At 47.9% G+C, this 26,623-nt stretch overlaps 1 protein-coding gene and 2 long non-coding RNA genes across 3 annotated transcripts in view; 2 read left to right on the plus strand and 1 right to left on the minus strand.

The window, feature by feature from the left end:
* Positions 1–26,623, plus strand: part of LOC308573154 — a 285,151-nt gene that overhangs the window by 65,041 nt on the left and 193,487 nt on the right. The gene's annotated exons all lie outside the window — the stretch shown is intronic.
* LOC308573128 lies at positions 196–17,511 on the minus strand. The gene is made up of 3 exons (XR_014001943.1): positions 17,328–17,511; positions 14,574–14,719; positions 196–985 (listed from the first exon to the last, which is right to left on the minus strand). It is a non-coding gene; the product is annotated as an uncharacterized lncRNA (long non-coding RNA).
* Positions 1,337–26,623, plus strand: part of TEKT5 (tektin 5) — a 30,706-nt gene continuing 5,419 nt past the window's right edge. The window contains exons 1-6 of the mRNA XM_081169605.1: positions 1,337–1,977; positions 12,510–12,593; positions 14,048–14,118; positions 14,773–14,916; positions 16,352–16,574; positions 24,087–24,241. Of these exons, the coding sequence (XP_081025731.1) occupies positions 1,411–1,977; positions 12,510–12,593; positions 14,048–14,118; positions 14,773–14,916; positions 16,352–16,574; positions 24,087–24,241 (1,244 nt within the window). The 5' untranslated portion in view covers positions 1,337–1,410. The remainder of the gene's footprint in view (positions 1,978–12,509; positions 12,594–14,047; positions 14,119–14,772; positions 14,917–16,351; positions 16,575–24,086; positions 24,242–26,623) is intronic.

Below are 26,623 nucleotides of genomic sequence, written 5' to 3' on the forward strand. Positions count from 1 at the left end.
CTTGATTGTAAAAAGCCTCAAAACTTTTTAACAGGTTTTTTCAAAAACATATGTTTGCATATGCAGACCTGTGAAACAGCACATGCACTGAGCTCAGTGACACATGGCCACGCATGCATGCTCAGAGAAAATATTGCTGTTGCATCTAACTTTGCTGATGAAAAATTAGCTTTTATTTGGAAGAGGAGGTGGGGAGAGATGCAATTTCCTGGCATTTACTCAGTGTGGTACCATAATGTTTGTGTCAAATGCCAGCGATTTGGGTCGGCCGCTAGGTTTCACTTCCTTTTTCTTTTTCCTAAAATAAAGGCTAGCTTTTTTTTTTTGTCAGTGGTCAAATGCATTTCCTCACAGTGCGCATGCCTGGCGCCGTGTCATCGATCCCAACCCATGTGCTGCTTTTCAGGTCTGTTGCATATGCAAACATATGTAAAAATGCTAGATCTCTCAAGTGTGGGCTCCTTCAGCCCATATCAAGCCAAGATAAAATGGAACGTTATAGCCATGACTGCTAACTCGGCTTTGCCCCCAGTTCTGATCCAGATACGGCTAGATTATGGTAATGTCAGGTTTTGGGAAAGCGGCTCCCTCCCGTTGGCCGTGGATAAGCAGAACAAAGCAAAAATAGTCTCTTACCATTTAAAGAGATTTTAATTATCACAGTGAAAGAACAAAGAGTCCATTCTCGGAGTAAAGGTGCTCCCAGTTAAGGTTTACACCCTCTTCCCCCCCGAGTCACCCTCATCACTTCCTCGTCTTCCAAGCTGATCTCACAACCACTTTGCCTTCTGTGCAGCTACTTTATCTAATCTCGTGACCTTGGACCCATCGACTGCATACTTTCCAGTGAATTGGAGTCCATTAACACTCTCTCTCCCGGTTCTTCTCCTCCTAGCTGTTCACCAGCCAGTTATTCCCAACATTTGTCTTCTGAACTATGTCCCTCTGCGAACCACTGTTCCAAATCTATACTCTCCCTTTGCTCCTGGGAAAATTCAGGGTCCTGAATTCAGGGGGAGGCTCCCACCATTCCTCATCTGTGCAGCCCACCTCAGCACAGTCCCTGACTGATTTTAACCCAGCCACCCCCCAAAATATTTGATCCAGGAGTGGCTTTCTTGCACACTAGACACACTTGTAATGATTACGCCACACCAGACCTTATCGCCCCATGTTTAGAGTTGCCTTTTCTGGTGTGGGTTTGTTTGCTTTTTTAAAGATACAAATGTTTTTAGGAAACAAAACAGGCAGGCTGAGTGAACCTCAAAAGACCCCTTTGCTGGGGCCACGATGCCCTCACTAATCTTCTGTGACACCGTCACTGAGTCACAGTGCACGGGGCAGCTGCCTCTGCCTTGTCTCATGCCCCTGACCTTCAAGCAAGGTTGAGTGGCTGGTTCAGGGAGTTAGATGGAATTCCTTGGCACTACCCAGACCGCCAGCTACTGCGGACCTCGGAAGAGTTGCTTCCTTCCAGAGGTGGCCCCAACCAGCATCAGCCAGGACAGCTACCAGTCTTATTACCTGCCAGGCTACCGCTACCTGAACTCATGGCGCCCCAGCTTGTTCTACAAAGTGTCCGCCGTCAGGCCCAACGATGAGGGAGCGGGGCGCCTCTGTGCCCCGCTGCGGCCTCCCACCATCCTGCCGTCGGTGCGGTCCTCCTTGTACGCTCGCTACAGCCCCCACGACTGGTACAAAGCCAACCAGCTCCAGATCAAGGGCTCGGAGGCTTACCGGCACTGGGCCGGGAGGTTGAACGCCGACACCGGGAGGCTGGTACAGGACAAAGACCAGCTGACACGGCAGCAGCAGGAAGACTCCGGGAAGAATATCGGGCAGAGGCTAGCGGACATCAATTTCTGGAGGTCCGAGCTGACCTATGAACTCGAACGGCTGCTGTCCGACACCCGCATGTTGGACACAGCCAAGAGGCGCCTAGAATGTGCTGCGGATGAAGCCCAGGGACCACTGCAGGTGGGTGCTGAGGGTGGTCCAGGAATAAGAATAATAATGATTTTATTATTTGTACCCTGCCTATCTGACTGGAAGAGACGCGGGTGGCGCTGTGGGTTAAACCACAGAGCCTAGGACTTGCTGATCAGAAGGTTGGCGGTTCAAATCCCCACGACGGGGTGAGCTCCCGTTGCTCGGTCCCTGCTCCTGCCAACGTAGCAGTTCGAAAGCACGGCAAAGTGCAAGTAGATAAATAGGTACCACTCCGGCGGAAAGGTAAACGGCGTTTCCGTGCACTGCTCTGGTTCGCCAGAAGCAGCTTAGTCATGCTGGCCACATGACCCGGAAGCTGTACGCCGGCTCCCTCGGCCAATAAAGCAATATGAGCACGGCAACCCCAGAGTTGGCCACGACTGGACCTAATGGTCAGGGGTCCCTTTACCTTTACCTGTCTGACTGGATTGCCCCAGTCACTCTGGGCGGCTTCCAGCATATATGAAAACACAGTAAAACATGAAACATTAAAATTTTCCCTATACAGGGCTGCCTTCAGATGTCTACAGAAGGTTGTATCATTGGCTCTTTCTTTGACGGGAGGGCATTCCACAAGGCGGGTGCCACCATCGAGAAGGCCCTGTGCCTGGTTCCCCGTAACCTCACTTCTCACAGTGAGGGAACTTCCAGAAGGGCCTTGGAGCTGGATCTCAGGGTCTGGGCTGAACAACAGGGGTGTTCTTAACTTTAACACTCTTGGTTTGGTATGCAACTGTGCTGAGAAGCCATTTGGCTTTCTCTTGGGCAACCTCTGTGACCAAAGTGGTGGTCCGCCTTCCCTCCCTTAATAGAACCATTCCTTGTTTCTAATATCAAAACAGCACGACTCCCAGATCTTCAAAACGACAGTCGTGCTTCAAGTCCTTGGGAGTACTGTAATTTATTGCTTGTTTCCAGGGCTTTATTTCAGCCAGAACTCATTGGAACTCAGTCCCGGTACCTCTCAGATGGGTGCCATTGCCATTGTAAGAGAAAAAGGGAGGTTATGTATGGTGAATTCTAGAAAAATAGCACTGCTCGTTTCCAATGTTCTGATACCTTTCCATAAAACTGCAATCAAGGCAATCAGCAGAAACGAGATAACCAACAAATCAAGTATGAGTAAGAAACCACTAAAAATACCACTAAAAATAATAATAATCTAAAAGCAATGATTTAGATCAGCAATGTTGAACCTGTAGATTGCTGTGGTGCTCCCGGTCGACTGCAGGAGTAATAAAAGTGACCACCTGGTTTCTCCTTAGTGATTGCGGCACGCCCCTCCACCAGTGGCGTAGCGTGGGGGGTGCAGGGGGTGCTGGCCGCACCGGGCGCAACATCTGGGGGTTAGGGTTAGGGGGTGCAAATCCATGGGTTAGGGGGCGCAAATTACTTGCCTTGCCCCGGGTGCTGACAACCCACGCTACGCCACTGCCCTCCGCCGGTGCTGCTTAGAAAGGTTGTATTTGCTGTGCTGGCGGCAAGTGGGGAAGGGAGGGAGTGCCCCCCCCAAAAAGCTCAACAACTCTGGTGTCTTTCCCTAAAAAAAGCTCAAGAACTATGGGCAATGACAATAGGTAGATCACTGCCAGTTTTATTATACTTGGAGTAGATCTCAGTCTCTACAGGGTTGGTCGTGCCTGATCTAGATGGTCACAAGCAACCGCAGTCAAATCTTATTTAAAAACACCATCCAGAACAGGTCCACTGAGAAAAAGCCATTTGTAGTCACGTGGGTTAAACCACAGAGCCTAGGACTTGCCGATCAGAAGGTCAGTGGTTCGAATCCCTGCAATGGGGTGAGCTCAGCCAATAAAGCAAGATGTGTGCCGCAACCCCAGAGTCGGCCACGACTGGACCTAATGGTCAGGGGTCCCTTTACGTTTAACACAGCACCCCAGACCCACTTTGCACCAGGCAAGGGGGAGATTTGAACTGAGTGTTCCTCCAGCTAAGCTGGCTTTCTGCTACCCATGGAGCGAGATGTCACTTTCCGCTTTGTCTGCAAAATGTGCTGGTGGGCAGGAATGCTGAGGACGGGGTGCCCACCAGTGGTAGCTGGCAGAAAGCCCCCAGATGGTGCTACAACAGTGGCAAGAGTCTTGATAGCACAAGGATGGAAGAATGCAGAAACCCCAACAAAAGAACAGTGGCAAGAGAAATTGATGGACTATGCAGAACTGGTGAAACTGACATACAAATTGCAAGATAAGGACAACTGCGACTTTAAAGAAGAATGGGAACTTTTTATAGATTACTTAAAAAGACTACAAAATGAACTGAACTCCTTGGCAGGTTTTGAACAAACATACCAAATTTAGTGAGGGTCAACATAGTAGATAGATAATACAAGGATGTATGCAATTTTACAATATGCAGAGAACAACATGAGTTGAGAAATCTGAGAGAAGAGCTGAAGGAAGTCTTGGGGGAGAGGGAGGGAAGGTTTGTTGGGGGGAGGAAAGAAATGGGGGGGCAAGGAAGAGGATTTGTTTTGATAATTTGTTATGTTGAGATATATATATATATATATATATATATATATATATATATATATATATATGTATATATATATGCAGGTTTTGGTGTCTTCGGGTGTCTTCCCGTGTAAGAGTTGGGGTGTCTAGGCGACGTTTCGACGAGGTCTCACTCGTCATCTTCAGGCTGGTGCTTTCGGCTTCTAGTTACTGGGCTCTGTTCCAGTAACTAGAAGCCGAAAGCACCAGCCTGAAGATGACGAGTGAGACCTCGTCGAAACGTCGCCTAGACACCCCAACTCTTACACGGGAAGACACCCGAAGACACCAAAACCTGCATTCCTGTACCCGTGAAAATCTACGAAAGCAAATATATATATATATATATATATATATAGAATAGATTCTTTATTGTCATTACACAAGTGCAACATTGTACAAAGTGCAACGAAATTGGATGCCATCCCTTAAAACATCAAAAGCAAAACAACAACAACAACCAAACAAACCACATTCCAGCCACACCCACACCACACCCATCAAACTCCCAGGTCACACTATCGAGTTACAGCATTCAAAAAGGCCACAGCTCTTGGATAGAAACTGTTTTTCAGTCTATTTGTCTTTGACTTGATGTTTCTATATCTCCTGCCAGAAGGCAGTAGTGCAAACAGACCGTGTCCCGGGTGAGATGAATCATGCAGGATGTTATTTGCTTTCCTAAGACAACGGGAACCGTACAGTTCTTCCAAAGATGGGAGAGGATGACCAATAATCCTTTGGGCTGTGGTTATGACCTTCTGGAGCACCTTCCTCTCCCTAGCTGTACAACCGGAGAACCAAGCACAAATACAGTATGTAAGAATGCTCTCTATGGAGCCTCGGTAGAAGCACACCAGCAGTCTCTCACTCAGATTGTTCTTCTTTAAAAGTCTGAGGAAATAAATTCTCTGCTGGGCCTTCTTCACCAGAGCGGTGGTATGTGCGCTCCAAGTCATGCCCTGATCGATAGCTACTCCCAAAAACCTGAATTCCGCCACCCTCTCCACCCGTTCCCCGTTGATATACAAGGGCTGAATGTCCGCCTTTTTTCCCTGTAATCCACCACCAATTCCTTGGTCTTAGCCGTATTAAGAGCCAGATTGTTCTCTCCACACCAAACACAGAGCCGCTCCACCTCGTCCCGATAGGCGGACTCATCCCCTCCTGAAATGAGCCCCACCACCGTAGTGTCATCAGCAAACTTGATGATTTTGTTGCTGGAATAGATGGCTGTACAGTCATACGTATAGAGAGTGTAGAGCAGGGGACTCAACACACAACCCTGTGGTGAGCCGGTGTTAAGGCTAAGGGCTGTGGACATGTGTGACCCTACTTTAACCCTCTGAGAACGTTCTGACAAAAAATCCAAAACCCAGAGACAGGTGGAGTTGGAGAGTCCAATCGCCTCTAGCTTGGACACCAGTCTATGGGGGAGGATAGTGTTAAAAGCAGAGCTAAAATCCACAAACAGCAGCCTCACATAACTCCCCGGCTGCTCCAGATGGGACAGAGCAGCATGGAGAGTGGTATTGATGGCGTCTTCTGTGGATCTATTTGCTCTGTATGCAAACTGGTAGTTGTCAAAAGTTGATGGAAGACAGGAAATAATGTGACGGCGCACCAGTTTCTCAAAACACTTCATGATGATTGGAGTCAGTGCAACTGGTCTATAGTCATTCAAACTACTGATTGTGGATTTTTTAGGCAGAGGGACAATAGTTGACGACTTCAGGCAGGGTGGGACAATAGACTGGTGTAAGGACTTATTGAATATCTTAGTAAAGACCCTCGCCAGCTGATCCGCACAGCCCTTCAACACCTTTCCAGTGATGCCATCAGGTCCAGCCGCCTTCCTCGGATTCGCCATCCTCAAAACCTGTCTCACCTCATGTTCCTCTACCGTGAATGAGGGGCCCCTATGGGCTGGTGGCTGTAATACCGGCGTCTCAGGTGGCTCCTTCTCGAAGCGAGCAAAGAAGAGGTTAAGCTCCTCCGCCAGCAAGGGGTCACCGTCGACAGCACCAAGGTTAGGTTTGTAGTTGGTAATATGCTGAATCCCCTGCCACATCTGTCTTGTGTTGTTGCTCCTTAAATTATCCTCAATCCTCAGCCTATAATCCAATTTTGCCCGTCGAATACCCCTCCTCAAGTTTGCTCTTGCTACACTGTAAAGCTGCACCTCGCCTGACCTGAAAGCCGTTCCTTTCCCGCAACAGGCACTGGACCTCTCTATTCATCCAGGGTTTCTGATTGGGGTAAAACCGGATGGATTTATTTACAGTGACAGTGTCTGTGCAGTGATTGATATAGCACAGAACTGCCGCCGTGTGCTCCTCCAGGTCTGAACTATCGAAAATATCCCAATTGGTTCTCTCAAAACAGTCCTGCAGCTGGTGAATAGCACCTTCAGGCCAGATTTTAACAGATTTTAATATTGTGGGAGCCCGTTTCCTGACTGGGATATATGCTGGTACCAGGAACAGAGACATATGGTCGGACTGGCCCAAGTGTGGCAGCTGTAAAGCCCTATAGCCGTGATTTACATTCGAATAAACTTTATCCAGTGTCTTGTCCCCTCTTGTGGGACATTTCACATGCTGATAGAGCGTTGGGAGCACTGTTTTAAGTTCAACATGGTTGAAGTCTCCCGCAATGATGTGCACAGCTTCAGGATACTTGTCTTGCTGGCTGCTGATAAGGTCCTGCAGGCATCCCAAAGCCAAGTTGGCATTGGCATCTGGTGGCACGTACACACCAGTTAACATAACAGCTGTGAACTCCCTAGGGAGATAGGCTGGTCTACATTTAACAGCCACATATTCCAAATCCGGTGAACAGTGACTGCCCACAGTCTTCGAATTATTGGACCAGCATTTGTTCACATATATATATAATTTGTTGTTGTTGTGTAGTCGTTTAGTCGTGTCCGACTCTTCGTGACCCCATGGACCAGAGCACGCCAGGCACTCCTGTCTTCCACTGCCTCCCGCAGTTTGGTCAAACTCATGCTGGTAGCTTCGAGAACACTATCCAACCATCTCGTTCTCTGTTGTCCCCTTCTCCTTGTGCCCTCCATCTTTCCCAACATCAGGGTCTTTTCCAGGGAGTCTTCTCTTCTCATGAGGTGGCCAAAGTATTGGAGCCTCAGTTTCAGGATCTGTCCTTCCAGTGAGCACTCAGGGCTGATTTCCTTAAGAATGGAGAGGTTTGATCTTCTTGCAGTCCATGGGACTCTCAAGAGTCTCCTCCAGCACCAGAATTCAAAAGCATCAATTCTCTGGCAATCAGCCTTCTTTATGGTCCAGCTCTCACTTCCATACATTACTACTGAGAAAACCATAGCTTTAACTATACAGACCTTTGTTGGCAAGGTGATGTCTTTGCTTTTTAAGATGCTGTCTAGGTTTGCCATCGCCTTTCTCCCAAGGAGCAGGCGTCTTTTAATTTCGTGACTGCTGTCACCTAATGCAGTGATCAAGGAGCCCAAGAAAGTAAAATCTCTCACTGCCTCCATTTCTTCCCCTTCTATTTGCCAGAAGGTGGTGGGCCCAGTATAGCCCCCAGATGGGGTCAGGGGCGCCGACTTATAAAAAATATTGGGGGGGCCCATACCGGGGTCCTGCCGCTGGTTCGCTCGGGTAGCCGGGAGAACGCAGTTCGAGGTGGCGGTGTTGGGGAGAGACCCTCGCTCAGGGCGCCACGAGACTTGGCAACCGGCAACCTATCTGGGGGGTTTTGAAGCGTATTTCGGAAGGGCCGATTGGGGAGCAGGGGGCTTGTTGCCGGATTCTTCAGCTGGGCCGGAGATCCACTGCTGGGGGGTCTCTGGGCCGAGTTGTGAGCACGGCCTGCTGAAGGGAATCATAGAATCATAGAATCCTAGAGTTGGAAGAGACCACAAGGGCCATCGAGTCCAACCCCCTGCCAAGCAGGAAACACCATCAGAGCACTCCTGACATATGGTTGTCAAGCCTCTGCTTAAAGACCTCCAAAGAAGGAGACTCCACCACACTCCTTGGCAGCAAATTTCACTGTCGAACAGCTCTTACTGTCAGGAAGTTCTTCCTAATGTTTAGGTGGAAAGAATATAATGTTTAGGTGGAAAGAATATAAACTAACTTGGTAAAAATGTGTTAGCATAAAAGCTTGCAGATGGATAAGGTTTCAGAAACCTTGAATGAGGAAGCAAGTGAAAGAACGCAGGCATGGCTGCAGGAGATACAGGAAGTATTGAACATCTGTATCATCTACACCAGGTGTGGGAAACTTCTGGCCCTGCAGATACTGATGAAATTTCCATCGTCCCCAAGCAACACAGCCAATGGTTTGGGATGAAGCAAGTTGTAGTCAAGCAACATCTGCAGGACCGCAGTGTTTCAGAATAATGTAACTTCCAGACCTATCTGGAGATTGTGGGGGGCTGAACCTGCAACCTCTTGTTTATATGCACCCACCCACTACAGTTGTTTATTACTAGTGCTATTATTCAAGTAAGCAGCAAGATTCTCAGTTCCATCTGGGCAAATCTTTTGCCCACCCTACTGATCAAGACATGTCTGTGACATTAGGCACATGCTAGCATAAAAGTTGATTAGTGCATTTTCATAGTAATGGTAGCATATTGTGCTTTACATTTACAAATGCTCCAGCCAAGGGTCCGAAAGCCTAGAAGAGCGCTAAGAAAATGCACAGGAACAAAAGGTGGTCTTATCCACAAAAACCTAGGTTTTCAAGTACTACAAAACTCTCTTTGGGATGCTAAAGGAATAGTTCACATGACAGACCCACAGGAATTGAAAGCCAGGAAAGGGCCCAGGGTAGATTCCGCCACTCATCTCTTTATCATTAGTAATGATAAATAGGGCAAATAATCCCCCAGCCACTGGTTGCAGGGAAACAGCAGTGTTAAAAGGTATCTATCGGTTTTAAGGAAAACGAAATCCGGAGACTGATAATCATACAGCTGAAATCAGCTGAATAGGGAAACTTACTCAGCTTGTGTATGGGGTGGGGGAAGAGAGAGAGAGAATCACTCAAGTAAGCCTAACTGTCCTGTCAGAGGTATTGTACAAGGCTACACTCAACGGTCCACTGTAATGCACAGCCCGAAGCGCTTTTAGGTACAGTATTTGTAAATATTGCAGGCTCCTAGACAAGGCCAGCACACCGAAAAGGCCCCGCCTTGATCCGCCTCGCCTCCATTTATTCTAGCCTTCTGGCCAAGGGTGGGGATGAGCACCCTTGGTCGAAAGAAACTGGCGCGCGAATGGCTAGGTGAAAAGGAGGAGGAGGAGAAGAAGCAACGGCGGCGGCCGAAGGGGTTTGGGAAGAGTGAGGAAGATTGGCCGCCTCCCCAGGGTCTCTGCAGCACTAGGGCCCGCCGGCCTCATCCTGGAACTTCGCCTGCGACTGCTGCTGCACCCGAGTCGGCGCCTTTGAAGGAGAAGCGGCGCGAGCGCGCCCGCAGCAGCAAACCCAAGGCGCGCGCCCGGCCCCACAGGGCCCTGGTGGTGGACTTCCCAGCGCGCGAAACGCCGGGAACGCGCGCGCCTACTGCCGCCTCTGGAACCGGGGAGGGGGAGCTGGGGGCTGGTTAGGGGAAGAGTCGGGAGCGCAAGGCGGGGCCGCGGGCACCGTGGAACAAACAACGCAAGGCCTCGAAGTCTGCACGCCGCGGCCCGATCCCCCCCAAACGAATTTTTGAGGGGGCTCGGGCCCCCTCAGGCCCCATGGAGTCGGCGCCTATGGGGTGTAGTCCAGAGGTGGGTGTGGGGCTTGACCAGCCTGCGATCTGTGGGATCTTGGACCAATCTCCCTGCCACTGAGTGACAGCATCGGACACCAATTTGGGCCCATTCGCTGTGCTAGCTCCAGACTCCCGAAGCAATCTTACTGACCCCTCTCTGCTCTGCCGCTTCATAAAGCACCACTGTGGATGGGTGTAGATTTGGACTGCACCCTCAGGTTGTTGCAGTGAGAACGACAAATAATATTGGGGGCACACAGAAGAAAATGGGCGAGATTCACTTAACCAGCCCTGTCGCCAGAAGCCCTGAGCGAAGACGACTGAAGAGCGGGTTCTGAACTATCTTCAAAGACAGCCCCATGGGGCCTTGCCAGATGCTTTATCTGTGCGCTTGGGGATCACTTCTTTAACCCGACTCTTGAGAACCTTTGGTTTCGGAACAAAAAAGCGTGCACTCTTCCCTTAAGCTGTAGAAAAGTGCACACAACACACAGGTCCCAAAATTCAGAGAGTAAATGGCAGGCTTTGTTGAAAAGTGACGTGCAGCGGTCAAGGCTGATAGCACCCTTGCCCTGACTCTTCCTAGTCCGGTCTTGCTTTTTGAGTCTAAAACTGGCCACAAGGTGGTGTACTAGTCTCGCTTTTCAAATAGATGTGGCTCAGTTTTCTTTTGGGTAGAGCAGCCAAGACGCGTTGCATGTCCCCTTCAAGCCTGACAGGGGTCTAGAGGCAGAAGTGCAAAGTTTCCAGTAGTGTAGCGAGCCCAGGGTGTGTGGGTGGTGGTCCACACTGGAAGGGAGGGGTCGTAGGGAGGCACAGAAGTCTGTACTGTGCGTTGGGATTCTGGGGGGCAGGGGAGCTTGAGGGTGGCCCAGTGGTTGTTGGGTGTGTTGTGCGTCCCTGAAATCAGCGGCTGTCCTAAAAAAAGCTGATCCACTTTGATTTTCACCCGAAAGCTGAACAACTTTCGTCTGCCCCGGGCGCCAGTGGGGGTTGCTACACCACTGAAATCTTAGTTTTTTTCCTTCCACAACTTTGTTCCATGTGCTGTGATTGGATGAAACAATACTGCTGTCTTCTGGGAGGGGAATTTGACATTCAAGGACATTCAAGCCTTGCTCTATCTGAAGTACTTGGGGTGGGGTATTGTTTGGCAAAAGCAGCATACAAAAATTCATATTAGGGGGTTCGCAAAAATCTGTGCATTAGGCAAAATTGGGTACAAAAAAGAAATGTGGTGATTAGGAGAAATTCATACCACAACACCGACGAATTCTCACAAGGACCTTTTAAAACAAATGAATTGCAAACTGATATGGAAACGTGGCGGGCGATCTGATTGCTGGCTGATGGCTGAAGTTCCCATAATGTCTGCAGCTTAGGCATGCAGTTGGACAAACTTGAAGATGTACAAATCTTCCCTAAGCATCAGCACTTAATAATAAGGGCAGATATGGAAGAAGAAATTAATCTGTGAATTTTCAGGGGGTAGAAATGCATGTGGACAAGTATTAAAATATATATTTTAAAAGGTATCTCCCTGCAAAATACACATTTATTTATTTTTTTGAAGTGACAGCAACATTGGGGCATCCAGGAAGTGTGAAAGTCAGTGGATAACTAGGAGTGCAATACCAACCATAAGAGCAAAGTTTCCAGTAGTGTAGCGAGCTCAGGGTGTGAGGGTGGTGGTCCACACTGGAAGGGAGGGGTTGCAGGGAGGCATGGAAGTCTGTACTGTGCGTTGGGGGTTGGGATTCTGGGGGGCAGGGGAGCTTGGGGTGGCCCAGCGGTTGTTGGGTGTATGAGTAATAAGTCTCATTAATGGGGTTTACTCCCAGGTAAGTAGGGTTAGGCTTGCAGCCTCAGCGCTGTTCTACACCTTAGTTTGGGGAAGTGTGGATCGAATAGTGTTTGTGTCAAAATTCACACACAAAAATTGAATTCCTTGTGTGTCCTTAGGCTGACCCAGAGGGGGGGGAAGGGTCCAGTAATTTAGCCGCTAATGGGTCTCCTAATTGCCATTTTGATCATCCAGCGCTTTGGGTCCTAGCAACAAACAAACATCCATTCATCCACATGTTTTAGTTACAGGTTAACCATTCGCAGATATATTTGGAACAGTTTTCTTCCTCTATTAGGAGATCGAACGTGGAAAAGAAAAACACCTTGCAGTGTTTTTCCAAAGACTCACTATTAGTCTTTACCCCTCTGAAGGAGTTATCTGAACCCGTGGTTTTCTTGTCTGCTTTCAGGTGGCTTTGGAATGCTTATACAATCGGGAGAAACGGATGGGCATCGACTTGGTCCATGATGACGTGGAAAAGAATCTCATCCAGGTACAGCAATGAGTTTGCAGAAGGTAGCCAGAAATAGCACTCGAGACAGGTGTTCCGTTTTCTTGATAAAACCCATTTTTTTGGATTCTCCCTTGGCTCTCTATCTTGCTCAGAGAAGTCCAAGTTTGACCTGAAATTTCAGAGCAGCAGTTCCCAGCCTCTGGGTCAACGACCCGCAAGCGGATTCATGAATCCTGTGCAAGTGGATCAGGGGCTTTAGGAGTAAGCCCAAAACAATTATGGCTTGTGACTTATGGCTTTTTGTTTTGTTGGCATATGGTCATGCTGTGTTGACACTTGTCGTCAAACACCAGAAATGCTAGAGTCTTGCATCTTAAGACCTGGGAACCGCAATCTGGTAGCAGAGAAGACCTAAGGTCCAAAATTCATATGATAATAAATCATATGCATAAACCAAGCACAATTTGAACCTAAAGTACATAGGAGATAGTTGTGTTCCTTAATATTTTTATTTTTATAAAGCTCAAGAGATGTGCATCACAGGTGTACATTGGGAAAGGCCAGGGCCAGGTTTTAAAGCTATCCCCAAAGTGCATTTAAATTCCTTTTTTTTGGGGGGGGGGGTAGGGGGATTTTGTGCATTGTTACTCAGAAGTCTAAAGTTTAGCTGCATTAGATTCCTTTCAGCAAAATGCTATTTTCACGCCAGAAACAAGTTTAGGAAAACTGACCCAAACCCAAACTGACATAAAATTTATAATTATGTTAGTGCATTAAAGCAAAAATCAAAACAAATAAAAACACACACCTTAATTTAAGGACAAATAGATTTATGGATGGAGAACTAGGACTCATTTTATCACATTTGAGATGTGCTATCCTCCCTCAATGGGCATTTATTATGATTGCATTTCTATCCTACTAAGATGTTCAAGGTGGCACGTGTCTTTAAACCTCTTTTGCTGCCTTGATGCACAGCTGTAGTGGGCGAGGAATCTTTTGTCTCTATTCAAGCCTAAAGCCGTAGAATCAAACTGCCTGGTTCAGGAATTTTGTGACCAGCTTTCCATAAATCACTCGTTCGTGCTAAGATCCCTATTGAGGAAGACATGTGTGGGAAGCAACTTTTGTAGTACGAGAAGCAGAATGCAACCAGGAATCTGTGCACGTTCCCATTGCTCACCGGTCCCCAGATTTCTGGGGTCTGGGGACAAATTTGGAAATGTACAAAACTGTCATGGGTACCACAAAACACGGATGCTCAACATACTCCCTTGAAAGCACAGGCAAGACATCTGCAGCCTGGGAAGGAAACAAAACACACGCCTAAAAAACCAGGCAAGCCTTCTCCCCAAGAAACCAACAACATCCCAACCAAACAACAGCACAATGGAGGGAGGCTTGGTGGATGTTGAGAATGTCCGATAAAGGATGCTCTTTCAACCTCCATTTTTGCAGGATCAATGACAGCAGGTGTCTATTTTCCATTACAGGAGGTTGACCTGATCAGAGCATGCCAAGAAAGAATGAGGAAGCTTGCAGAAAGGATTGAACAACAAATTAAGTAAGTTTTTTAAACACACACACGCACAAAATATACATGGCCTTTAAAGGCGGCCGGTGAATTGGGCACCCCGTTCATTTGCGATGTCTCAGCCACCGTTAGAACTCAGCAGCCTTTGCCTCGAGAAATCCTCTTTTAGTGTGTAGTTCTCCAAAGGATGGCCATCAGGTCTCTTGGCAGTTCTCAACAACAAAAGCCCTCTAACCTTCCTGGGTTGCTCGGCCATCTGGAATGGACCCAGAATTCACAACACTACCCAGGAAGTCACACCCAGCCCTCAAAGGGAGGAACGGCAAAAGCTTCCCTGCTGCTAAAAAAAGAAGCAGCATAATTGTTGGTACTACTGGGTTTTCCTTTAACCCCACCCCCCCGATGGGGTTTCTATAACTTCACAGCAGGCAGAAATCCAACAGGTAAGGCATTTACTGGCAATAATATTGGTGAATCTTCCTTACCTGTTCAGCTTCTGCCTGGTAAAAGGCACCGGTGTCATTCCGCTCATATTTTAGGCCGAAATCCACAGCTTGTTTTCACGGTTTTTGACTATGGAAATGGAATTTCGAAGACTTCTTCTTTCTTGCCCATTGTCACCTGCAAAAGGCTTTAAAATTGTAAATATGCTGCTATAACAGAAATCCTCGTCCTCCTACACAGTGTTAACAGAGATGCCCAACATGCTCTCGAGAGGGATCTTGGAGACAAGAACTCGGCCCATTTCATCGATGAGAAGTGCTATAACCTGAGGAACACTTCCGACAGCATCAATTTCTACCACGGAGTGGAAAAAATAGATGGAACGTAAGTCTGGGGGCACTCTGCTTATAATATCCATTACTAGAGTGCAATGCGCTCTACGTGGGGCTACCTTTGAAGGTGACTCGGAAACTACAGCTAATCCAGAATGCGGCAGCTAGACTGGTGACTGGGGGCGGCCGCCGAGACCACATAACACCGGTCTTGAAAGACCTACATTGGCTCCCAGTACGTTTCCGAGCACAATTCAAAGTGCTGGTGTTGACCTTTAAAGCCCTAAACGGCTTCGGCCCAGTATACCTGAAGGAGCGTCTCCACCCCCATCGTTCTGCCCAGACACTGAGGTCCAGCGCCGAAGGCCTTCTGGCAGTTCCCTCATTGCGAGAAGCGAAGCTACAGGGAACCAGACAGAGGGCCTTTTCGGTGGTGGCGCCCGCCCTGTGGAATGCCCTCCCATCGGATGTCAAGGTGATGGACAACTACCTGACATTCAGAAGACATCTTAAGGCGGCCCTATTCAGGGAAGCTTTTAATGTATGATATTTTAGTGTTTTTTGGTTTCTGTGGAAGCCGCCCAGAGTGGCTGGGGAAACCCAGCCAGATGGGCGGGGTACAAATAATAAATTATTATTATTATTATTATTGAGCATGCTGGGTATATGACAGACACCGAGCCCACACCTCTTAAAATCCAGGGGTGAAAGCAATCCTAATAAACAGAAAGTAAACTTCTTGGATTTTCAAAGATGAGCAGTTGTACCTATTGTACAAAGCAAAGCTTCAGAGGGGGGAGGCCACAACATTTTGCTTCCACTTGGTGTGTTTGTGAATTTGGCCTTTGAACATGCAGAAATTTGTATGCAAAATCCTTTTGTATAATTACAAATTGTATGGTGCCATGATGTCGTGGATATAATTTTTTTTAAAAAAAAGTATGCCGGCTCCCTTGGCCAATAAAGTGAGATGAGCGCCGCAACCCCAGAGTCGGTCACGACTGGACCTAATGGTCAGGGGTCCCTTTACCTTTACCTTGTGGGACGCGGGTGGCGCTGTGGGTCAAACCACAGAGCCTAGGACTTGCCGATCAGAAGGTCGGCGGTTCAAATCCCCGTAACGGGATGAGCTCCCGTTGCTCGGTCCCTGCTCCTGCCAACCTAGCAGTTCGAAAGCATGTCAAAGTGCAAGTAGATAAATAGGTACCGCTCCGGTGGGAAGGTAAACAGCGTGTCTGTGCGCTGCTCTGGTTCGCCAGAAGCGGCTTAGTCATGCTGGCCACATGACCCAGAAGCTGTACGCTGGCTCCCTCGGCCTATAGAGATGAGTGCCACAACCCCAGAGTCGGTCATGACTGGAGCTAATGGTCAGGGGTCCCTTTACCTTTACCTTTACGCAATTTATTTTGCGTAGTGTCCCACAGCACCCTGGAACACAGGACATCATGCTGGTTTTTCGCAGTAACCCAGGTTCTTATACCTTGCAGAGTGACGGTCCCCGAAACGTGGGCCAAGTTTAGTGATGACAACATCCGGTATTCACAGAACGCACGTGCCAACACAGCCACCCTCTGCAGCGAAGCAGACCACACCCTGGAAACCACTTCCGACGATATGTGGAGGCAGTGGACAAACACGAATTTGGCCTTCGATGCCCGCATTTCGGAAATAGCGGACTCCAAGAACCAGCTGCAGGCACAGCTGGCCAAGGTAGGAGGGCGCTGGTCTTCAAGAGGCTGGGCGGGTTAGGCAGAGATGCTGAGTGCTGGGGAAGGAAGAGACTTCGGGTGGAAATGGAGGCAGGAGTGGAAATTGCCTGTGTTCCCTCCTTCCTCCTGGGTCCAGAATGGAAACCAAACCAGTGAATACCGCCAATATTTCCCAATACGAAACTGCCCAGCTGCTAAGATCCTTTGTTTTGGTGCTCCTAGAACTCTCCCACCTCTTTTCCCTAGCTGTATAAACACACCTCCTGTAAAAATGTAGTATAAATGCCGACAACTGGCCTCCGAGCGCTCCAATTGGAGAACAGCCTTTACCAAAGGTGTCATGGGCTTTGAAGACGCTCAAACTCAGGACACAAGGGAGAAACGTGCTAAGTGGAAAGCACACTTGGCAAACCCTCACCGTGATCAATTCCTACCCAGAAATCTATGTCCCCACTGTGGAAGGACGTGTGGGTCCAGAATTGGCCTCCACAGTCACTTACGGACTCACCGTTAAGTCCATGTTCATGGAAGACAATCTTACTTGGCTACGAGTGATAGGAGAAGAGGAGGAGGAGGAGGAGGAGGAGGAGGAGGAGGAGGAGGAAGAAGAAGAAGAAGAAGAAGAAGAAGAAGAAGAAGAAGAAGAAGAAGAAGAAGAAGGAGAAGAAGAGAGCTCTCCCACCTCTTTCCCCTAGCTGGGCAAACTCTAAATAGGTTTTGGGAAGGAGGAGGGAAGACTCTAGGACTCACTTACCGGGCTTTGGGTAGGCAGCGCAAAGGCTGGGGAGGGCCGCCCAAAAAGCCCTCGAGGGCCATGAGCAAGGATTTTCCTACCATCTTGCAGTGGGGGGCAGCTGTCCTAGATGATAACTTTTGAAGGCTGCTACTTTTGGCATGGTGGGTGCCGTCCTTTCAGTCGAGTGAGCTGGCCTTGTGGATTCCTCAGCTCAGGGATGTGTAGACCACCCAAGCTGCACTGTGATGTCACCATGCCACAGAACCCGGACAAGACCCAACAATGGGCAGTCATAAAAGGCATGAGCACGGGAAACGTGGCAAGCCCCACTAAGGTTGGGCATGACATGAAAAGGAGGTCCGGCAATCATTTTCTCTTCTCCGTCTTTGCTCTCAGTATGGGAGAGGAGGCACATAGAATTGGAAGGGACCCAAAAAGCCCAATGTATCGAAATCTCAATGGAGCAGAAAAGATTATTTATGTATGCGGCCATGGCTCTGTTGATGTTATTGGCCCAGAGATGGAAAGAAGATAAAGACCAGAGAAGAATGGCAGATTAAGTTGACGGATTATTACGAAATGGCCAAAATGACTGGAAGAATCAGAAATCAGGAAGACTAAAATTTTAATAAGGAATGGGGAAGATTTATCATTTATCTTAAAAATCATTGTAAACAGTTAAAATTGTTAGTAGGGTTGGAATAACACTTGTAGTTTAATGGTGAATTTTGGATATAATGGAGATGTAAAAAATTTGAATTATTATAAAAGATGCAGGAGGAAATGACTAACAATAGGACCCACAAAGGGGAGAAGTCCAGGAGTTTCTTTGGAATCTTGTTTTTATGTTGTATGTTGGATATGTGACTGAAAAACTTTAATTTGAAAAACCAAATAAATGAATTTATTTTTTTAAAAAAGAATTGGAAGGGGCCCTGGGGCTCATCTAGTGCACCCCCCCCCAAATGCAGGAAAACGCAGCTGATCCCTACAGGGATCGAACTTACATCCTTGACGTTATGGGCACCATGCTTCTAACCAACCGAGCTGTCCAGGCTCAGTGAATTGTGACAGTGTGACAGTGAATTGCTGCTTTCAAGTAAAACTTGTTCAATATTGGCCATGATTCTGGTGCTGTTGCTCTAAGAAGAGAATAAGAATAAGAATTTGGATTTGATATCCCACTTTATCACTACCCTAAGGAGTCTGAGGGGACACAGGTAGCGCTGTGGGTTAAACCACAGAGCCTAGGACTTGCCGATCAGAAGGTCGGCAGTTCGAATCCCCGTGGCGGAGTGAGCTCCCGTTGCTCGGTCCCTGCTCCTGCCAACCTAGCAGTTCGAAAGCACATCAAAGTGCAAGTACATAAATAGGTACCGCTCTGCCGGGAAGGTAAATGGCGTTTCCGTGCGCTGCTCTGGTTCACCAGAAGTGGCTTAGTCATGCTGGCCACATGACCCGGAAGCTGTACGCCGGCTCCCACGGCCAGTAAAGCGAGATGAGTGCCACAACCCCAGAGTCCGCGACTGGACCTAATGGTCAGGGGTCCCTTTACCTTTAAGGAGTCTCAAAGCGGCTAACAATCTCCTTTCCCTTCCTCCCCCACAACAAACACTCTGTGAGGTGAGCGAGGCTGAGAGACTTCAGAGAAGTGTGACTGGCCCAAGGTCACCCAGCAGCTGCATGTGGAGGAGTGGGGAAGCGAACCCGGTTCACCAGATTACGAGTCCACCGCTCTTAACCACTACACCACACTGGCTCCAAGGCAAAGACACAGCATTATAGAATTGTAGGTCTGTGGAGTTGGAAGAGACCCCATCAGTCATCTATTTCCACCCTCTGCAATGCAGGAATCACAGCTAAAGCATCCCTGACAGATGGCCATCCAACAGAAAATAGACTTGCTCCACCTTCCATGCGATAGTTCTTCATATATTTGAAGATAGCTATCATGTCACCTCTCAGTCTTCTCTTTTCCAGGCTAAACATACCCAGCACTCTCTAGTATAAAGTCATAAGGCTTGGTTTCCAGATCTTTGATAATCTTGTTTCACCCAGTATTGACTCTTAATACCTATATTTAATGAGCATTTCTCCCCATTAAAAAAACCCAACCTTTTCCATTTTGAAGAATGTTTTTGTGTGCAGGAGGGAGAGGGTTCAAACAAATCAGGACAAATGTCGCAGAAACTGTGGATGCTGTATTAGCTCCCTGCAAACGTGGTGCAAAAAATTAAATGCATCTCGATGAAATTGATAACCAGATCAACTGGAAGTCAGAAAGCATGAATTCAGAGTCAAAACGCCACAGGTGCCATTCAGGAGAGACTCTTTGGTGCAAATTGCCTCTGCAATCTGTATGCCGCGAATACGAAGATGGTCTTTTATGCATAACAAGCCCATTTAATGAGACAATATATAGAGTCACCAAGCAAGACGCATGCACTCTGTAACACTGGTGGGTGTATTTATGTGTTTTGTTTTTAATTTTACAGTTGCTGCAGTCATTGTTCTCTTAAAAACAATTAAAAAAAATAGCACAGTTGAAACAACGACGCCAGGGATTGTCGGGAGTTTGAGAGCCAACACTTGCAGCATTCTTTAACCTCCCTCATCTTGAATACCACTTGACACATTTTAGCCACCCAATTTGAATGCCAAATTTGCTAGGTGGTTCCTTATTCACACTGAGACGCACCCCTTTTGTGTATGCATGACGCCGCAGCTCTTGCTCTGTGTGGAATTTTGTATAAGGTGAACACTTGTGTACAGGAGGTGGGGAACAACAGAACGAGAGAGAGAGAGAGAGAGAGAGAGAGAGAGAGAGAGAGAGAGAGAGAGAAGAAAGCTTCTGGAAACGGTGGTGAGGTGGGGTGATTGGCAGCTCCAGCAGTGGCAGGCAGAAAGGAAGGAGGTGTCTGCCTTCTCCACAGGCAGAAGCTACAGATCCATTCCAGCCTTTTTCTTCTGCCTGCACCTCTCTCTGCCTCATGGCTCTGTCTCCATCTGAGCTCCCTTGGCTACTGTTTGTGGAGAGAGATATTTGGGGGCGAGAAGTTGCTTTTGAGATGCACAAGCAAAGACGAGAAGGAGGAGGAGGAGGAGGAGGAGGAGGAGGAGGAGGCATTGCACCCTCAGCCCTCTCCAGATCTGCCCTGCCTCTGGAAATCTTGGCACAGCTATTTTTCTCTGAAGTTTAAAATCTCCTGTTTTGGCTTCTCGACCCCTCTTGTTCTGGTTGCTTTGTTTGTCGTTGCCCCCCACCTCTTTCTTGCTCGTCTTGTCATTTTCCGACCTCCCTTCTTCCTTCATTGAAATAAAATAAATAAGTAAAATATCCTGGGTGCACACCTTAATGAAATGTGCTGCACTCACCCATTGCAGAATATTTTAAAACGAGGGGCATTACCATAAAAATTGAGTGCAAGGCATGCTTTTTCCCTGCCTACGATGGAGGTGTGGTGGTGGAGATTTGCACAAATGGTGAAGGATGCCAGAGGGCAGACTTGTACTTTATTCTCTGCAAGAGATGGGTGTACGGTTTGGCAGCTATATATATGAACTGATCTCCACCCAGCCTCTGGAGTGTGTGTGTGTGTGTGTGTGTGTGTGTGTGAGAGAGAGAGAGAGAGAGAGAGAGATTTGCTTCCTAATTCTTGGAATATAGCCACGAAATGATGTAGTTTGGTGCAATACAATCTGGTGACTTTCCCCACCAATCCGTTCCAAGTCCTTTCAAGTGATGCGAGTTTAATCTGGACCAATGTGTAAATCGCAGTGTGCGCTCCAAAGCCACTTGTAGCAAGTTTCTGCCAGGTGTGAAAGGTAGTTGCTCTGTAGAGACAAGCCCCTTTCCCTCTCCCAGCTTCTTCCAGCTTCTTAATTATACTTTTGAAACGGAAAAAAGGAAGAAGACAGGAGACAGCAGCCAGGAAGGCAGGATGACCTTAAAACCAAACATACTATTAAGCTCCTAGTTGTGGGTTAAAAAGACGAGGCAGTGTTTGGTTTGGGAGTTCACTTAAAGGTTCGAACAATATTTTGTTTCGGAGGCTGCCAAGGGAAGAGATTCCTGCCTGCGTTATCAGTTATCCTCTTCCTCTGGGGGCACCATCTGGCAGGAAGGTCTCTTGCAGAAGCCCCAGGGGAACAAATCGGCCCTTTGCCAGAGGGCCCAAAGGGCAGACATGTATGCAATTCTGAATTAGGGATGGGGGAGAGATTTGATGTGGTTCACATCGAATGTCAAATCTGCCAAACTCGCCTGAGTTTGAACCAAAACACAGCCGCCTTTTGAAAATTATATTTCCCCGAATTTTGCAGTGACGTTGACCATTAAGTAAAATAAGGTGGGGAGTGTGGTGCAGCCGTAGAACGTTTAAAAACATCTTAAACAATGGAGCTAAAACCATAAAACTTAACTAAAACCTGGAGGGTTTGATTAATGTTGCCGTGGTTGTTGCCAACTCATTGGCAGATCCTTCCTAAAAAGCTCCACACAGATTTCCCATTCCGATGTACAGTAGTATAGTGGTACCTCGGGATGCGAACGAGATCCATTCCGGAGCCCCGTTCGCATCCCAAGAGGAACACAGGATACGATGGCGCGTCTGTGCTTGCATGGGTCGCGTTTCGCTGCTTCCGTGCATGCGCATGATGTCATTTTGAGTGTCTGCGCATGCGTGAGTGGCGAAACCCGGAAGTAACATGCTCTGTTACTTCCGGGTTGCCGCAGAGCATAACTCGAACAGGCTCAACCCGAAGCACATTCAACTCGAGGTATGACTGTACCTTGGTTCTCGATCTTAATCCGTTCCGGGAGTCCATTCGACTCCCGAAACCATTCAAAAACCAAGGTGCAGCTTCTGATTGGCTGTAGGAACTTCCTGCACTCAAGCAGAAACTGTGTTGGACGTTCAGCTTCCAAAAAACGCTCGCAAACCGGAACACTTACTTCCGGGTTTGCGGTGTTCGAGAGCCGATTTGTTTGACAACTAAGCCATCCAAGAACCAAGGTACCACTATATTCTCCCGCCCCCATTCCCCCAGGCACATTTCTTTCCAAAGAAGCCCTGAGAAGGAAATACTTTCCATTCGAATGGGCCCAGATGTCAGGGACTGGACTGAGGAGGAATGGTGGAGACAGCCCCACCCCTTCCCCTGAACCTTCCCAAGAAGAGGAGGACAGTATACCGTATTTTTCGCTCCATAAGGCGCACCTGACCATAAGGCGCACCTACTTTGGGGGGGGGGGTTGCAAGAAAAAAAATAGCTGCTCTTGGGGGCTTTTGAGGGAGGTGGGGGAAGTGAGAGAGCCTCGCTCTGTCCCTTCCCCCACCCCCCCGCAAAAGCCAGGGATAGCCGCGCGAAGCCTCCCCAGGGCAGCGGGTTGAAGGCTCCCTGCTGCCCTGTGGAGGCTTCGCAGGTTACCCCAGAGCTGCTCAGGAACTTGTGGGGCTGGCGGGGGAAGCCCGGGTTTTCCCCACTCCCAGCCTCAAAGAGCAGGTCGGGGCTGGCAGGGGAAGCCCGGGTCCCCCCCCCCCCAGCCCCAGGGACTACACATTCGCTCCATAAGACGCACAGACATTTCCCCTTAGATTTTAAGAGGGGGAAAGTGCGTCTTATGGAGCGAACAATACAGCAGATTTACAGCAGTGGTTTGCATTCCAGTCAGAATTCTCAACAAATGTTTTCCATAGTGCTTCCCCCTATTTTCCCTAACATAATGTCACAAAATGTATGGTTGCATAAGTTTTGTTTAAACTAAAGCAAAAGCTCTGGAGAACTGTGATTTAAACAAAACTTGATACATTCCCTAGTTCATCTTGCTTTCTTCTTACTCTTGCAAGAAACCCCACAAGCCTCCTCTGCAATCTTTCCCTTTAACTGACTAAACTTTGTTCTTTATGACATTGTCTGTTGCTGTACACCTAAATTGAAGCCACTGCATGGAACTGTACTAAAAGCTGGTAGTCTATTAAATTAATAAAATTTGTGCTCTAAAACAACAACAACAGTGGTTTGCAGAAGGGCATAGTTCAGAGGCTGCAGAGAGGAGAAGCTGGGAAATATTGGGAGAGGGGCAGGAGGAAGAAGAAGCACTGGGGGAGAGGCAGCGACAGACTCTCTCCTTGGAGAGCATTCCTGACCCCGCCCTCCCAGGACCCGGCGGGCATTGAGAGTAGGAGAACAGAAAACTCAGAGGCAGAAAGCACAGATCAACCGACGCAGGGATGATGTAGAATAGGAGAGATGGAGGGGGTGGGAATTTACCTGGAGCAACGCCATAGTCTAAAAGAGATGGCATTTCTACGTCTCTCTGTGAATATTGAATAAAACACTTGGTAAGAACTCTTCTCGTTTATCTGCTTCTTGGCTGCCACTGTGGGAGGGATCAGATTCCCTGAACACCAGAGGACAGTGGCAAAAGTCGCATCAGTCAAGGAGGCAGCAAGCACTGTAGGGGAAAAACAACAACTGTTATGTACTGAAGTTCTCACCCTGGGCCAGCAGGCGGATACTCTAGATAGTTTTCACTCAGGTCCACATATGCAAATAAGGAATTGAAAGTGACGTCCAGTGATTGGATAGTTACAGAAAGTTGTTACTGTTGCGTTGTAGTGGAGCTCTATATAAGCAGGCTGGCTGAACCCTTCAGTTCAGTTCTGTTCTGGCCTGTGAATAAACAAGAGCTGTTTGAAGAATCGCTGTGTCGTCTGATATGTTCACCCACAATTTAACAACCATACCATTTTCTTCTCCTCCTTCTCCTTTCAGACACTGCAAGAAATCTTTCAGACAGAAAATACAATAATGTTGCTGGAAAGAGCCATAATGGCTAAGGAGAGCCCACTCAAGGTAGCCCAGACACGCCTTGAAGCCCGAACATGGCGGCCAAATATGGAGTTGTGCCGGGACGTACCCCAGTACAAGTGAGTGAGCCCCCCCCACTCATCTCCCACCCTCCAGATATTGCCGCCTGAAGGCCTATCACATTCCAGATCTATTTGCTGTTGTTGCAAAATGCATCGAGGATTATTAGTGTTACAGGATTCGGGGAGTCGGTTTGGACGCCGTCTTTGAGCTCCCTTCGCTTTCTATTTCTGCAAGATGGAATTCTGCAATCAGCGTTTCTCACACTTGGGTCCCCTCCACCTTTTGTGGGACTACAACTCCTATCATCCCTAGCTAGCAGGAGCTGTGGTCAGGGATGATGGGGAACTGTAGTCCAGCAATAGCTAGGGACCCATGTTTGAGAAACACAGTGCCGGTAGAAGAGTTCAAACCAGTTGGTGTCCCTAGCCAAGTCTCCTAGACATCTTTTTACATGACTAAAGGGACACGGGTGGCACTGTGGGTTAAACCACAGAGCCTAGGACTTGCCGATCAGAAGGTCGGCGGTTCGAATCCCCTGACGGGGTGAGCTCCCGTTGCTCGGTCCCTGCTCCTGCCAACCTAGCAGTTCGAAAGCACATCAAAGTGCAAGTAGATAAATAGGTACCACTCCGGCAGGAAGGTAAACGGCGTTTCCGTGTGCTGCTCTGGTTCACCAGAAGCGGCTTAGTCATGCTGGCCACATGACCCGGAAGCTGTCTGCGGACAAACGCCGGCTCCCTCGGCCTATAGAGCGAGATGAGCGCGCAACCCCAGAGTCGGTCACGACTGGACCTAATGGTCAGGGGTCCCTTTACCTTTACCTTTAAGGACACCATGACCCAACTGCTTTATTGCAGGAGTATTATGCAAGATGCCTTTGACGCAATGGGCCCGTCTACACTGCTGTTTGTCCTGTGATTTCTTGTCCAAGAGGAGTTATTTTGTCCCACTGCTTTCCCATGGTTTATGGCTGAACTGGAACAAATACCAATATGCAGAAAACCCAATTGGTTCCAGTTCAGCAGTAGGCCGTGGGTTTTCCCAGGGAAAGTGGCAGGACCAAAAGAAAGAAAAAACTTGGACCTCTGGCTAAGAAAACATGGGATAAACGGGAGTGTGGATGGGCCCAATAATAATGGTGGATTTATTCTGCTTTATGTCTGTTATGCGACGCTTCCACAATGCAAGTACATTATTACTGTCTGGATGAGCTATAGCGTAACAAAAGTGGAACATGAATAAACCAGAACATTTGCGGAATTAAAAGTTATGCGACTTCAGCAGGAGTTGAAATGAAGTCGTGTGATTGCTCTAAAACTTTTGCAGGTGCAGAAGCCGGCCTTCTCTGCCAACTTTTATATTCTGCCAGGCCAGTGCAGGCAATTAAGAATACATCCTTTCACAATGGCTAATTAATGTCTGCTTTAAACCTTCTTTATGATGTTTATTGTACAATTTTACGATTGCTGTAAACTGCCTTGATATATTTTTCATGACATAGAGGTATATAAAGATCTTTATCAATAAATAAAAATAAATAGTATTGAAGGGGTGATCGTGTACGACTGCCCTGATAGCACCATGAGTGTTTCTCTCTGCATTTCATAGCATCATAGAATAGTGTTTTGGACTATACTTTGCTCCTCACAGAACTACGGTTCCCAGGGGCGCCCTCAGCAAACTACAGTTCCCAGGATTCTTTGTTGTGGGAGAAGTCCTCCGCTTTGGCATGGATGTGACTGTTGTAGACTGCATCTCCCATCATCCCTGACCATTGGCCATACTGGTTGGGGCTGATGGGAGTTGGAATCCAGTGATAGATGGAGGGCACCACGTTGGCTAACCATGCCCTATGTTCCTGCAATGCTTCTGTTCCATTGCTCTTTGCTTTTTTCCTAGCCACAAAGGGGCTCGGTGTGCCTCCCCACCCTGTTTTCCCTTCTCATAAAGTTGGGAGACACAGGATGTTTTGACACCAGGCGCTGGTGGCTATCGTGTTAAGGGTCGGAGAAGCTGTTTGCCGAAATCGTTTTTTCGAAGCCGCCCTCCCCCTCTGAAAAGAAAAAAAGGGGTTGACTCATCTTTTCCTAGTGCACCTGTATGAGCCTCAGTGGGTGGGAGTGATAACATCTCCAGCAGCACAAAGCGTTTTACAGGGTCTGGCTAAGCATCAAAGGGGTTTTATAGCAGAGCTTGCAAACACGGAATCTGCTCCGTCCTCTGCAAGAGCAGGGACAAAAGAGAGAGAGAGAGAGAAGAAAAGGAGTGTCACACAATAGGAACACAGCAAGCAGGCTTGTTATATTGAGCTTTGGTCCAGCAAGCTCAGTATTGTCTACACTGACCGTCAGCAGCTCTCCAGGGTTTCAGAAATAATAGTAGTAGTAGTAGTAATAATAATAATAATAATAATAATAATAATAATAATAATAATAATA

The sequence above is a fragment of the Podarcis bocagei genome, assembly GCF_964188305.1.
Source record: "Podarcis bocagei genome assembly, chromosome: 14".
In the NCBI taxonomy this organism is placed as follows: domain Eukaryota; kingdom Metazoa; phylum Chordata; class Lepidosauria; order Squamata; family Lacertidae; genus Podarcis; species Podarcis bocagei.